Source organism: Prinia subflava, chromosome 22, assembly GCF_021018805.1.
Source record: "Prinia subflava isolate CZ2003 ecotype Zambia chromosome 22, Cam_Psub_1.2, whole genome shotgun sequence".
NCBI lineage: Eukaryota > Metazoa > Chordata > Aves > Passeriformes > Cisticolidae > Prinia > Prinia subflava.
In genome coordinates, this window is record NC_086268.1 from 6,972,021 (window position 1) to 6,987,065 (window position 15,045).

At 41.9% G+C, this 15,045-nt stretch overlaps 1 protein-coding gene across 3 annotated transcripts in view; it reads right to left on the reverse strand.

Moving 5' to 3' along the window:
• Positions 1 to 14,645, reverse strand: part of APLP2 (amyloid beta precursor like protein 2) — a 47,434-nt gene extending 32,789 nt beyond the window's left edge. For all 3 annotated transcript variants that reach the window (XM_063418072.1, XM_063418071.1, XM_063418070.1), the window contains exon 1: positions 14,488 to 14,645. In XM_063418072.1, coding sequence (XP_063274142.1) covers positions 14,488 to 14,571 — 84 coding nt within the window. In that variant the 5' untranslated portion in view covers positions 14,572 to 14,645. The remainder of the gene's footprint in view (positions 1 to 14,487) is intronic.
• Between the last annotated feature and the right edge of the window lie 400 nt (positions 14,646 to 15,045).

The window sequence follows — 15,045 nt, forward strand, 5'->3', positions numbered from 1 at the left end:
TATCAGGATACAGATTCCATAATACAGAGGAAAGTACATTCAGAAAATCTTTCATTACTTCAAAGCAATTTATTCAAGGCAAAAGTAACTCCTGGACTAAAACTTATCACAAGTCACACACCCACACAAGTTCTCCACTAACTTCCCTAGTGGCCAAAACTGGCAGAAAGGGGACAAATAATTTGTTAACACCAGGCAGACAGAAAAATAACCCCCTTACTACTGATGCAAAGTGATTTAGCATTCCAGGAGGAAACAAACCCAAATTCCTTCCTCAAAACAGCATGAACATTGTTTTACAGATCTTGTGAACTTCACTGGGAGTTGCGCAAAAGAGCCATGGCAGAAAACCTGTGGCTCCTCACTCCATCCACTGACCACTCTGCTGACTCCAGATAAAAAGGCTGCACAGATTGTGTTTTTATCTGAAACACAATGATCCAAAATGCAAGCAGGAAACTGAAGGGCATATTTTAACAGAGAATTTGAAGTGGCAAGGAAAAATTCCTGGGGCAAAAAAAGCAAAATAAAAGAAGGATAACAAGCAGGAATGCGGTTTGCGATGCAGTCTGAGTTTGTTCAAGTATCCATCCCCTACAGAGGTTTTTCAGCATCACAGACTGATTATTTATGTGCACAGACTGCATGTGTTTTCGAACACGATAATACTTACTCGGGATTTCCAAGCCCTGCAATTAGGCTACACAGCAACTTCCTGACCAGCACACAGGACTGATTCAACAGGTCCTGCTCCGACCATGCTGGAGCTCTGTAGGTCATGCCTATTGCTTTCCACCCCTAAATTTGCAATCTTCTGTAAAAAAAAAACCCAAAACTCAACCCAATTAATTGGTAATTCTGTCCTCCAAACAATTCAGATGAAACTTCTAATCTGCAGAAGAAACCATGAGGTTTTTAAGTCTTGGCTTTCCAAACCATGCTAATGACCACCTTTTGAAAACTGGAAACCATGGCAAAAATACAGGGCTGCTCTTGTCCTTGCTGTTGCTCCCTGAGCTCTACCAAGCTTATGCTGATCCAGACCAAAATTAACAAGTTACCAAAAAAAATTATGGAATAGCCTTGTTTTTTCCAGCATAAAAACTGAGGATGCTTTTATACTTCAAACCTTTTAAGTCCACCCAAAAGCACAGGTTAGTTCTACAAATTTCAAGTCTATGAAAACAGTCAGCAGTTAGTACCTGTTACTGAGAACACGTAGCAACTCTGGCTCTTAGTAAATCTATTTCTAAATAATGGAAATAGGTATTTTAAACCAAAACCATCTTCCCATATACCTCCTCCTGTTATTTATTCAGAGTTGTTATGAAGCATCTTTCAGGCAGCAGCTTACATGACTGCTCACATACAAAACAAAATCTTTTAAGAACCTTTAATGTCTAAGTGTGCAAAAATCAGTGCTTTAAAGAGATTCCTATACTGACACTAGGTTTGTTCAGTTCCAGTAAACAACATCTTTTTCCTTAAAGAAAACTTCAATGTGAACACTGTGCCAAGAAAGTTTACAGTTAGCTGCTCATTAGGAAAAGTTTCTACCACTAACAACAAATAAAGTAAGTGCAAGAGAATTAATTTAGCAAAACTATTTCGAATTGTCACCAAAACAGTCTTTCATTTTCTTTCTTGATTGCAGCTATTTCTGATCGTAGCAATAAAAGTGGTGAAAGGCTGCCAGCTGCCTTCCATTACTGCTTGCAAACTGAAGGCGAAGGAGCAAGGCCTCAAGCAAGGGTATAATGAAGAATATCAAGCACTACCCTGGTTAAGTATGGAAGAGGCTGGAGTGCAGGAAGAAGGCTCAGAGCAACACCTGGACTGACACATGAGAAGTCAAATGACAAAAAGCCTTTTGAAGTACCCCAAAATTTGTCAGCAGCAGGGTCACGGAACATAAAAGGACCTCAGCAATGGCTTAATGTATTCCCATTTTTTCTATGCTTTGAAAGCAATTCTTAGTAATTTAGCAACATTTTATTTCTGAAGCATTAATTCATCAGCTGGGGTTTAACAGTCACAGCACCACCCTACAGCTTGGTTTGCACACAAGCGCTAATGGAAGTATTAACCAGTTCCTTCACAGAAAGCAGCAGAGCCCTACTTAGAACAGCTGCCTAATGCTATTAGAAAATTAAGTGGTAATTTATAGAACAGACTCAAGCTGGCTGGGCTGAGATGCTCATTACTGATTTTGCCGATCCAGAAAGTAAAACTAGCTCCACAGAAGCAAGCCTAGAACCTTCAATTTTTCACGGCTATCACTGCAGAATATTTACTGGCTTTGCGTGTTGAACACCTGAATTTCTTATCCTGAATTTCACAGCTCTTCACTCTACTGAGCTGTATAAGATTGTGTAGCACTGCATGGAAATAAAACAAAAAGGGGGGAGGTGATTTTTATTGTTGATAAAATGAGATTTTAACTTGGTAATAGTCTCTCCCAGGTTTCAGTGGGAAGAATAAACACTGTGTACACTGATAATTATTTCCTTGATGTTTCTTTATGCACTTTCTGAGAAATTTCAAGGTAGGGAAGAGAACACGATTCTTTTCTGTCTGCTTAGCTGAAATACAACTGACCATAAGATTAGTGGAAGAAACTACATGCTACAGCTGCACCCACCTGATGGTCGGGTCCTTGATGAGTTTTAAGTAATTTGATACTTCACTGAGGGCTTCAAAGTACAAAGTCAACAGGTGCTGAAAGCTTTATTCCAAAGGTGGAAGCAAAAACTGCCTGCTCTGCAATAGCAAGGGAAATCACTCTCTGAAAAAGAGCAGGCGGAACAGTTTTAGACAATCTTGTTATGCCTTTAAGAGGCACTATCCACTGAGAACTTCCATCACTTCAACTGATATTCCTCCTCAAGGTCTCTGGATGTACTAGTGTTTTTCAATTTGTTTTTTAAACCCTTTGCTGGGGCTGTCCATCTTAGAAGCTTGTGAGTTTGGGGTTTTTTTGGTATAAAGACCAGCTGGAAGAACTGTAAAGAAAACTGTCAAGATATGTTCTTTTGAACACAAGCATTCCAAACAATTCTTTATTTCCCTGCTTAAAAAAGGCTATCCAGCAGGGAAAGAAGTGACTATTTACTTTTACTTAAAGATGCTTTTCTTTCGCCTGCTCAGATGCTCTTGGGAGACACACTTGAATGGAAAAGAAATAAATGGTCGGCCTTCCAAACAAGGTTTGCTTTCCTTGACCCCACGAGCATACAAGGACAGCAATGGAAATGCTGATTTAATATGCAAATCCAATCACCGGGACAGTGGTTGGAGGGTAGATTGATCTGCCTATTGATGCAATTGGCCACTCACCAGTTTCCTAGCCATGGGCTGAGTCATTTCAATAGTGCTTTCTCAAAGTCAAAGGACAAAAATGTTGCATAAAGTTCTAACCCTGGGGAGTGGTGGTTTTGTTCCCCTGGCTGACTTCAGACGTGGCCCACTAAGATGTTTTTTTAATTCAGAAACACAGCTATGCACACATCTCAGCCGCAAATATTAACTCTGCCAGAATCTGGCAAATCCCTGATGTAGATTAGCCCCACAGAATCTATTCAGATGTCTCAAATCATAAGAGAGCAGTATACCAGAAAGCTATGCCAAAATTGCAGCCCGATGATGCAATAGCACAAGACAGCCAGAAGCATATCTCATTCTAATATTCTTACTTTGGACATCTTACCAAAAAACATTGAGAGCCCAAATGAGTTCCTTACCAGACCATGCTTTAATTATCCTGAAGGCTGCCTCTCCCTGCACAATTCCCAGCCAGCCTCAACAGCAGTGGGACCAGTACTACATGGATTTGTGTTATGAGGCTGGGAACATTCTGAGAATATTACACTGAGAACTTTTGTATCTCATTGTATCTCGTCCTCCACTGCTGGAAGAGGAAAACAGGTTTGGTAACCAGCACAAAATGGATTTGTGGGTGTCAAGGCTGTGTGGCAACTCTACAGCCTGGACAACAAAGGCAAACGCAGCAACTATTCAGTCACAGTCACACCACTGTGTTGGAAGCTGTCCATATTTTCATACTTATCCCTGTCAATTAAGGGATGCACATGTTAACCCAGAGAGATGGGAATAAATAAGAACAGTCCTCTGCTTTGGGTTGTTTCCAAAATTAATTCACTGCAGGAAGCATCCTAACGAACAGTGCCAAGCACACTATTTTAAGTGGCACTCTGGAGTCAAGGTGGGGCAGACGGGACCAAATATCCACTCAAACACAGCAGAGAAAAATGAAAGCAAGAAAGTGTCTCTACAGACAGCACTAGGCCAAGCGTTTCCATATACAAACTAAGCCCTGGTTTCATCTTTCTGTGATACTGAGCATTTCAAATCTGGCTCAAGTTAAAGATGTTCCCATTCTGATGCAGTCCAGCAGAATGTATCACTCCAGCATGTTCAGTCTGTCTATATCTTTATTTTGTACTTTACAGGACATTTGGTGTATTCGTCAGCTTAGTGACTATTTTAATCCTCTTCATCAGTGAAGAGCATCATCCTGGACATGCTGTAGATAGAGACTGTAAGATGGACGCTGCTCAGAGATCTGTCTACTCCAAAGCACAGCAGTCATTCCAAGGCAAATACCACAAAACAAAATCTCTGCTTTGCTTGATCTGGTGTATCTAAAGCTTGCTGTTATAAGCAGTAAAAATCAGCCCTCTTTTATGGCCTGAGAAACAGCTTAGAGCAGGTCAGCAGCATCTTCTTAGTGGCAACGCATACCCAAGTCAACACAAGGGGAAGAGGTGCTGAAAATTTAGCACATTAAATCCATCTTAGCTAATGCTGCAGCCAGCTGTGGCTAAATCTTTGTTATGTCCTCAGTAAGAAGATCAAAAGAAATGTAAGAATCACAGCTTAATAAATAGAGTAACAAAGAATTATGAGTAAAGCTATCAGTCACTTAGATAATGAAGAATAATTATTCAAATTTTTTGCAAAAATCTTTAAAGACAGTGACATAAAGCTCAAAAAGCCAAACTGAAACCAAGGACAGCAAAGCAAATGAAGTCAAGTCATCTTTGCTTTTGCCTGGAGCAAAAGGCCATTTAAGGTCTTGGAAAGCAGTGCTTCTCATGTCTCTGCTACAGCACACATGAAGTTTGCAGCCCAAAATTTTCTTCGATGTCTCCATAATATTGTTCCTTGGAGCACCCAGTTTAGAGTTTGTACACACATCAGTAAAAGTATGACAGTGGCTGTTTCAGAACAGCACTGCTCCTGAAATCCATCAGCATCTATTACAAGAGGACTACAATGCTGCATTCTACTCAGAGTCCTGCAGTGAAAGAGGGAATTAACATTCTGTAGATGCTCTGTGGAAAGCCTCCCATATAGTTATACTTCGAAAAGTATTCTCCTCACCACACTAATTCCCATGTGAAGCAAGTTGCAAATCCATCCAAACCCAGGAATTTTAGCCTCAACTTCAAAATGCCTTTTGTCTGTACTGTGGATTTTACATTTAAGCAAATTCAAAAGAAGATTTCCTGCCATTTAAAAGCCCCACTATGTGAGGAATCCAGCTCTTCTAGTTCCTCTTCCTGGCAGCCAGGATACAAAGGGAAGGACGTGTTGTTCAGGGAGGGATCAGCTAGTTTATGTTTATTTTTTTGTCTCTTAACCTGAGAAACAAAGATATACTCTGCAGCATAATAAAAGGATTTAAAATTAAGGATTAATTAAAAACACTATGCAAAAACCACAGCACTATGGAGTCAAACACAGGTAATAGATTGCAGCCCTTGTGATTAGTGCAAGTTCTTATTCACAAACTGAAATGTGCATACCATGAAAAAAAAGACAAAAACTGCATAAGCACATAGGCAGAAGGAGAGGAATGGAACAGGTGACAAGCTGTGATGTAGCCCACAAAGCCAGTTGTGGACAAGGCAAGGATACAGCAGTGCAAACCCTTCCACCACATCCAGCCTTTGCTCTGGCAGGTCTTCATCTCTGCCTCAGCTATTGGGAAATTGCTTCTGAGAAAGTGGCTGTGTCCTAAACAGGACATCCACATACTGACTGGCTTTGTTGCAGGGCAAGTATTGATGCAATTTGAACAAGATAGCATTTATCAGGAGTGACAGGGGCAGGAACATGCCTTTTTTTCCCCGTGTTTCCCCAGTGAGTGTCACTTGCAGTGACACAATGCTCTGTCTCAAGCCCAAGCTTCACACACCCACAGGAGCACAATTTTATTCTGTGATCCCCTCAAGAATTGCCTCAGCCTCTCCCAGGATCTGGCTCTTGCCACAGCATCATGTCCATCCATGCCCAAAGGCTGAGCTCTAATATATCAATACATTGCAAATGCAAAATCTCAATTTTTTTGTCTGGTTACCAAGGGAAAACTTTCTCCACAGCCTGACATTTCCAGCACTGAGGTTCTACTTAAAGCCTCTGGAAATGAAGTGGTTATTGAAACCCTGCAACTCAAACTACTTAGAGGCACTTAACTCTTATCCCAAGTCCAAATGGGAGCTGTGAGCATCCTGCTCCATTCAACAGTAATAACCAGTTTGCACGATAACATGCACCCTCAACAATTTCTCACTCTCCTTTTTTCCTGGCAGGCAGCACATTCCAGTCCATGCACAAGCAACTACTGTACCCTGCATTTCAGAATTCATCTTTGACCGAGGGTGCTAAGGCAAGCTACGTGCTCTGCTTGGATCGTGACACCATTTCATTCCTCTTTACAGTTTCTAAACGTGTTTGTGATCTTGCAGCATAAAACAAAATACCTATCAAATTCATTTTCTTCAGTGAGGGCTTTGATAAATTATGCAGGGAAAGATTCACATTTAAATGCCAATATACTCTCTGGGAACACCAATCACAGGTTTGAATCAACATTTTGCATTTAATCTTTTGAGAAGAATACTTAAGAGATTAAAGCAAATCTGCCCCTCTCTATTTCAGGTCACAATTACTGTAAGACGACCAGTGTAAGAAGTCAACCAATGCTTGGTATTAGTGAATTCTCCTAATTCAAGCAGATTCCTCTAGGATCATTTTTCAAGTTACTAGGCCTGATATGAATGACAGAAGATTAAACACTGATTAAAAAGACAACTAAACTTAGACCTGGCAATGTGTCATGTCAAAACCAAAACCATATAGAGAATTTGGTGATTAAAAGCTTTATGCTAGAGGGTACCACACGTCTAAGCAGAGACCAGCTTCTGTTGTGAATATGCAATCCAAAGCCGCTTGGAATCTAACAGGACTGCATAACATTTATTGTAACAGATGGTATGGGCAAGATTTTTCTTTTTGTTGCTGTCATTTCACACTATGCAATGACATCATAACTAGTGAGATTCATCAACACAAAATCTAAAAAAAAAAAAAAAGGAACAAAGCTTTTGGCAGGGAACTGAAGCTAAAAAAAACATTAAGAGCCTTGAAGAAAAGCCCAAAGATTAAAAATGCAAGTGTTTGGCTTTTGATTTAAGCATCTCAGTACTGAAGTTAGCATAAGGCAACTCCTAGAAAATACCAAGCAGTTTGCTAAACCTCTGTTTCATCTCTGCAACATCATCACCAGATGAAGATTTCTGAGTTCACCTCACTGGCTCCATTTAGAGGTTTGTGGTGACGGGTTAAAGAAGCCAAGCACAACATCTTCATGAGAAAATGCAAGCCCTGCTACAGTAGAGTGTTAACAGAATAATAAAATTCTCACTAATGCAAGAATTGAAAGAAACCAACCCCCCACACCTCAGAACATCTCAGACATTTTAAAATATAACATAACCCGAAAACATTTGTAGTGAGAATAATAAAATTCTCACTAATGGAAGATTTGAAAGAAACCAATCCCCCACACCTCAGAACATCTCAGACATTTTAAAATATAACATAACCCGAAAACATTTGTAGTAAGAATAATAAAATTCTCACTAATGCAAGAATTGAAAGAAACCAATCCCCCACACCTCAGAACATCTCAGACATTTTAAAATATAACATAACCAGAAAACATTTGTCGGAGGAAAAGAGACCTAAATGAGAACAGGAACTTTCAAGGTTAAACATTGCTTTTATCTAAACATGAAGTCATCCGTAAGGAGATGACGATTAGCTACTCTTAAATGGAAAAACCTCACTGAGTATCAACCTGCTGTTAGTCAAGTGAAGCACAGCCCCAGCTAGCTTGGTGTGCCCATGAGTGTCTGCTTGTTCCTGTCCTTGACCTGGATCAAAATACACTTTGCCCTGCTATAATTTTATTAGAGAGAAGCTTACCATATGAAATTACCTAAATGCATCCCAGTCACAGAGCCAGAGCCTGGGATCTGAGTGCTGAGGCATGTTTATCATCTGCCACACCTCGGCATGATACAACGGGTTGGTGACACTGCCAACAGCTGTAACACACCAATGACTCAGCACCTCACCCTGAAGCTTCTCCAGCACCCTGGGAACCAAGGCAGAGCTCCCACCTTCTGTGGCTTTTGTTGGGTTTTCAAGCTGCATCGAAGTTATGCTGGCAATTTTAATGCCCTTCATACTTGGTAGCTTGAAAAAATTGAGCTCAAAGTCATCATTTGATAATGATTTCCTGTTAGTCGCAAAGCACACTGAAGCCATCCAAGCCAAACAATTATTGACTTGTTTCCTCCATAAGCTTCTCTGAAGCTCACACACTGCATGGAATAACAACTTCAGACCCTGCTTCATCAACTGAAGGCCTTGTCTAGTCACACCATTCTATGCCACGTCACCTGAGCAGGAAATCCTGGCACTAGAAGTAACTGGTGAGACTCCTGAAGGTCCAGAGGAGGAATCCCCCAAGAAAGCACTGGTGAAGAAGATTATACTAAACTCTGTATGCAGCCACTGATCTGCAGGTTGAGAACCAAGAGTTCCCTCAGACCATAGCTAATAGATGTTACTGCACAGCCCAACACAGTCACTGTGAGAAACAAATCATCAGGAAAAAATCAGCTCAAGTGATGCCACTATCCTTGCAGTAAATACACTCACATCAGGATAGCCAAGCTTCACCAGTCCTCACAGACTACTGGGCAAGTCTTGCCAGGAGAGATCTCTAAATCAGATGAATACATAAGTATGTACATGAACCAGGTCGGCCTGTAGTAGAGAACAAAAGGCTTTCTGGACCATGCCTCACCCAGGAGTGAGTTTCCCCCTGAGAAACGGAGTGCCAACATGTGATTTGACTTCCCACTGTCACCAGCAAAAATGGAAAGTTAAATAAATCATCAAATGCCATAGACAGCACCAGCATTTGACTGTGCACACTAGTTAAGAGTGACTAGGAGGCTACTGAAGATATAAACCAAAATTAAGGTCTGAAATACATTCATTTGTAGAAGAGCATTATCACAGCAGGCAAACACGACAAACAGGAGTTAGAACTCAATTTAGTACATCTACAGGTTGATCCTTCATGAATAAGGAGTACATCATTTTCCCCAATGGCTGCAGACAAAAAATCCCTGTAATACCTCCAAATGAAGAGCTGGTAAGCAGCTTAGCCACATGTGCTCTTGATCAGGTGGACACCTGATTACATAAAGCCAAGCAGGGTGGGTTTGCCTACTAGAGAGATAAATTGGTGTTTTGATTATTCATCTCAGATTGGAACCTAAGACTTCTACAAATGTACATAAAGACAAAATTTTGCATTTTCAAGGTTGATCCTTCAGAGCAAGCATTAGAACTTATGGACATTTAAAAGCCAAGACAAAAGGTGGATCTCACCTCTGTATTCTTTGGTATGTGGGTTTTCCATGTTCCTACATAAGGCAACATATAGCTTAGAGAACACTCAATCACAAATATATATTAACTTCAACTGAGCGGGCAGATGGAGGTGAAAGTAGTAAATGTAGTGCTGAACAAGTTAAAAAAAAAAACAAACTGGCATTCACAAGCTGTATCTCCCTGTGAAATGTGTTGTGTGCATGTATATTTATCTCCCTGCTTACAACTGCAGGAATTCATAAATTAAACGAGGTCAAATCTAATGTTAAGAAATTACTTTTAAAGAAAATCCCAGTCAAATTCTGTCTCCCAAAACGCACTTTTCCCCATGCACTGCCCCTCAGGAGTGAGACTGCTGCTCCTACAGCACCAACCCTGAATTACCACTTGCCCTATATAAGTAACAGTATTAACAGGCTAAAGTTACTCTTATCCTATGGTATCTGAGGAGGAGCCAACAGCCCTTTGAAACCAGAAAAAAATGTAATTTTGGTTAATTCATAATAAAGAGAATCTGAAAATTTACTCCACTCACATTGTCCTTCTTACTGCTTTATAACTTACACTAGTAAGTACATTTATCTACATATGGAAAAATTTTAAGTTTGCACAATGTTGTCAACCCATTTCTCCCCACAAATCTAGGTTATTGGCACCTATAGGAAAAAGCTGAAAAGGAAAACATCCAAAAGCAAATTATAAAATTAATATAGTTAGTGCATTGTCACAGAGCCCTAAGTATTCCATTAAAGGTACCCAGCAAGTAAAACCTGTGGTAAGAGATGCCATTTCACTGTGACAAACGCACTGCAAGTGCACGTAGAAAAAGCAGAACATGTGCGTAGTGGGTGCAGAAACAGTTTTAGAAAAAAAAAAAGGGGGCAATCTTGCCAGTTCAAATACAGCTCTGAATTAGGAGCCTCACCAGAAGGGTTTCTAGGCCATTGTGAGTATTCAAAGCCTTCCAACTAAAAGCAAGCATCGTCTTAAATTAACACCATGTTTCAGAGGTGCTGACTTCCTGAACTTAAAAACAATGACACCAAGTTTTACTGCACAGAAGAAGCACAAGAGCAAGAGTCTGAGGGATTGCATCAATTTTGAATGCCCCAGGAGTTAAGGGGCAGATTGTGAAATGTCCAGGTGTAGTGAGGGAAAGGCTTTGCCTTCTAACAAGAAATAGTTGGGGATGGTGTATTTCTCTTCTATTTTCAGCTGAGGAACAAAGGCTTTGGTCAATACATGTGTAGAAACAGATGCTGCAAAGTGACTTATGCTTCCAAGATTAAACCCATGCATCCCCAAAAGACACACACACAGGGAAAAGCAATGGCAGAAGTTTTACAAGGCACATCTAGAAACAAGAACAGCTGGTGCAGAGCACAGGGAACTGCACTAATCCTTCCCTACACTCCCAGGTGCTGGAGGAGCAGCAGCGTGTAATTATAACACAGCTAAAGCCACCTACAGAACAGCTTTTGAATAAATTGCAGGTGATGCAACAACCACATTAACAAAAAAGTCATTCAATCCCTGGCAGAGCTATTAATGCCTAAATAACATTTAATTCAGGTGATAATTATTTCGCAGGTGAAACAAGGAGAGCTGAAGGCATCCTCCAAAAAGAAGTACTTACCTTCATGTGCCATCCTACAATGCAGCAGAAAATCCAGAGCCTCTCTGCAGTATCAGATTTGCTTTATTTCCATATCTTTGCTTCAGAGAAGCTTTTACTAAAGCTTAGAAGAGGCACTGCATATAATCACCTTTATAGGATGCTGTATTTCCTAACACTGGGAAGCAAAGTTTTAGGAACTGAGAGCAAACTAAAGTCCATAGGCTCAACACTGGAATTTTCCTGAGCTGTTTCTGCTCATGACTCAAACATCGAAGTGGAAATTTCCCTAGGTGGAGTTCTTTGTTCGATGCAGCAAGCAATTAGAAGTCCCCAAGGTCTGCAGAAATGGCACAAGGCTGATATTTTTGTCAGGAAGAATTTACGCAATACAAGAAAAAAATAATAACACGAAATTCTGCTGCAAAACACACTTTTTTTTTTCCCCTCCCCCAAATCCTGGTGATTTTGAGCAGGCAGGTAACAGATGTAAGCATCCAAGAGAGCTTTGGAAAAATACCAAACCTTTAAAAAATGCAGTATCAAGTCTGCATTGCCTTAGATTTGATTACACAAAAAGGTCAAGTAATAAAAAAAACTTTGCACCTTCAAAGGCCTTAAGGGCACAGCAGAAGTAGTTTATCATTGGAATACAGATCAAATTAGCATGGATTTATTTTCTTTCCCCAGTTGGCATCAGTGTCCTGTTTGAGGTTCTTGGGGACTTCACAAGCAAAACAAGCAAAATTCAGACATACTGCTATGGAAAAAAAATTAATTGCTGGGATCCATAATTTCTCTAAACTCTTCTATTCATATTCATTTGGAAAAGAGACTGTCAGAGGTTATCAGCCATCCCCACACTATGATCTGAAAAAGAGACCAACTGCCACCAGCATCAACCCTTGGGAACGCCCTAGTCAAGAGTTCAAATACAACAATTTAAGAGAAAAAAATAAACTGCCACTCCCCTTGCTCTGTGCAGGACAGAAAGAAAAACAGATTGTAGTTGATAAGAAGATTACCAGGCATTCCAGGGACAGGGAATGGGATCTAAGATAATCAAGAGACAGAAAATCTACCTAATGGGACCCTGCCAATCCAGCTGAAGTAATAATTGCAAATATTGTGACATGGTTTCCATAACTTTCAAAAGACATCTTGATTACTGAAAAAATCAACTGCTTGCATATTTTTCATCACATTATATGATAAAATCCAGTAATGACCACACTGTAAGACGCAGAACAGAACCATTTACTTCCTAAGCACTGCACTGAGAGCTGTTCTTGAGCAAATCTGGCAGCAATAAAGACTTGACAGCTGCAGCCCCCCCACCGACAAGACAATGGGAGAGGATGCAGCAAAAGTAAGGATTAAAATGCCACAGTTGACATTCTATACCAGCAGACAAAGGTGGCTATCGCGCCTTTAGAGGAAGGAAATTGAATTACAAGAAGGTTATCATTTTAATTCTTCTCAAAAAGGTCAATGACCCCCTCCCCGGGGCTGCTGGCTCCTCCTGGAGTGTCAAGGTGTGACACAGCTGCTCTCCCTCTGTGCCATTCCTGAGACAGGCAAAACCCTGGATCTGTTGCATCACACAGACAGCAGGCTTTGGAATAAAATGACAGCTCGATTTGTTTTCCAAACTGAATTTTCATGGCACATGTTCCTAAGCAGCGGATTCCAGAAGGGATGTGCATAGCAGCCAAATTTGTCTCGGATGTAAGAGAGGAAGTGACCTACAGCTGGAGGCGTTGCCAAACAGGTGCAAGAGACTGGATGTAGCATCAAAAGCTAGGACAGTCCTCTGTCACCAAGGCGATGCCAAGGAACAATCCTGGCATTAGCTCCATGCCCTCAGAGCAGCTCCACCATCCTTTCTGCAAGGTAACCTCTGCAAGAGTTGTTCCACAAATAGTTATCAACCACGTTCCACTGATTTACAGAAATTTAACAGAAAGACTGGTACAAAGTACGTGGATTACTACTCCTCAATAGCAACCAAACAAGCAGAAATCATGGACTAGACCAACTCTATACAACACATATTAAAATTATCCCAGAACCATGTTTACTGCCAGTTAGGAATTACCACGAGCTTAGAGCTTTGGATTTTTGCATCACACTGAGGTAGATGTTGTGCTTAACCAAGCTTGCTGAAATTTACTGTAAATTCTCAAATCAAGCCATTCACAAGCAGCCACAAGCCTGCTCTTTATCCAGCCCTAAATAACCCAGAACCTCCACAAGACGGATGCAGCTGTTTTGCATTTCCAAACATACAGGCGTAGATTATTAAACTCTGTTTACGTGCCATTTCTGAAGCTCAGCACATACTTTGCTCCTTGTTTTACTTCTCCCCTCTAATAAGACAGGTTATAGTGTCAAGTTTTTAAACCCGTAAGATTTTTCTCCTACTCATCTTGTTTGGAGAACTAGATTACACCAAGCTTTTGGATTTAGGATAAATCTGGAATTTCCTCTGTCCAATTATTTTCATATATGCAAATACAATAGGTATTTCGTACATACAAAAGTAATTTATACTCACATATGTGTCCGTGTATGTGTCTATCTATACACACACGAGCAGAACCCTATGGGCATCTAAGCCATTTCTATATGAAATGCATAGCCTTTACACTTGGCTGAAGCATCTCCCCCGAAAGCCGAGCTACCAGCTCCAACCCAAAGATTTATTTTGGATCCATCAGCAACCAAATAGATTCGTTCAATCAAGGTTTTTCCTCTGGGGAATGGCCCTCTACTGGCCCTCAGTCTTCTAACTAGACTTATCTGAGGCTGGCCGCTCCTGCTCCCGTGCCAAGAATGCCGAGGTCACGTCCTCAGAAAAACAGCCCGAAGCATCCCAGTGAGACGGAGCTCCCGGCCAGATGAGCCTGAGGGATACGACTTTCCCGAAAACACGGGTAAACGAACTCACCACCCCGGGAAGGTTTCGGAGAGGCTGGACAATCTCCAGGTAGCTCCACACCAGCCAAATACCCCGAACCCCGCTTACCTCCTCCGCCTGCGCACCGGATGCCCCCGGGGAACCCCACCCGCTCGCCCCCGCACTCCCTACACACCTCGATGTATCCGCCGAGGGCGGCCGCGGGCCCGAGGAGCGCCAGAAGCAGCAGCAGTGCAGAGTCCATGGCCACCGCCATCATCCGCCGCCGCCCGAGCGCAACTGCGGCCGCAGCGCCCCCGCGGGGACACGCCTCGCCAGGCCACGCCCCCCTAGAGTGACAGCCGCACGCGCCAATTGAGAGGCGGCGTGTAGCCGCACCCCCGCGACATCATCAGCCAATGGGACGAGGCGCATGATGGGTGGGGCCGCCCCCCGGCGGGAAATGGCTGTCGGGGGTGACGGGAGCCGTGAGGGGCACAGCCAGGGCTGGGGCGCGGTCACCCCTCGGTCCCTCTGTCACCCCAGGCTGCCCTAGGCATGAGTGGCAAGGTAAACTCCGCATCGCGGGGAGCGAAAAGGCCGTGGCCTGTGTGGTGTGTACGCTAAACGCTTCACCCCACCACTGCGGAGAGCAGGAACACTCTGGGGTAATAAAAGCCTAATGAGACGTTTTCCTCATCTAAGAATAGAACAATGGTGTTTCCCACACAAAAAAATCTATCCCTGATTTCTC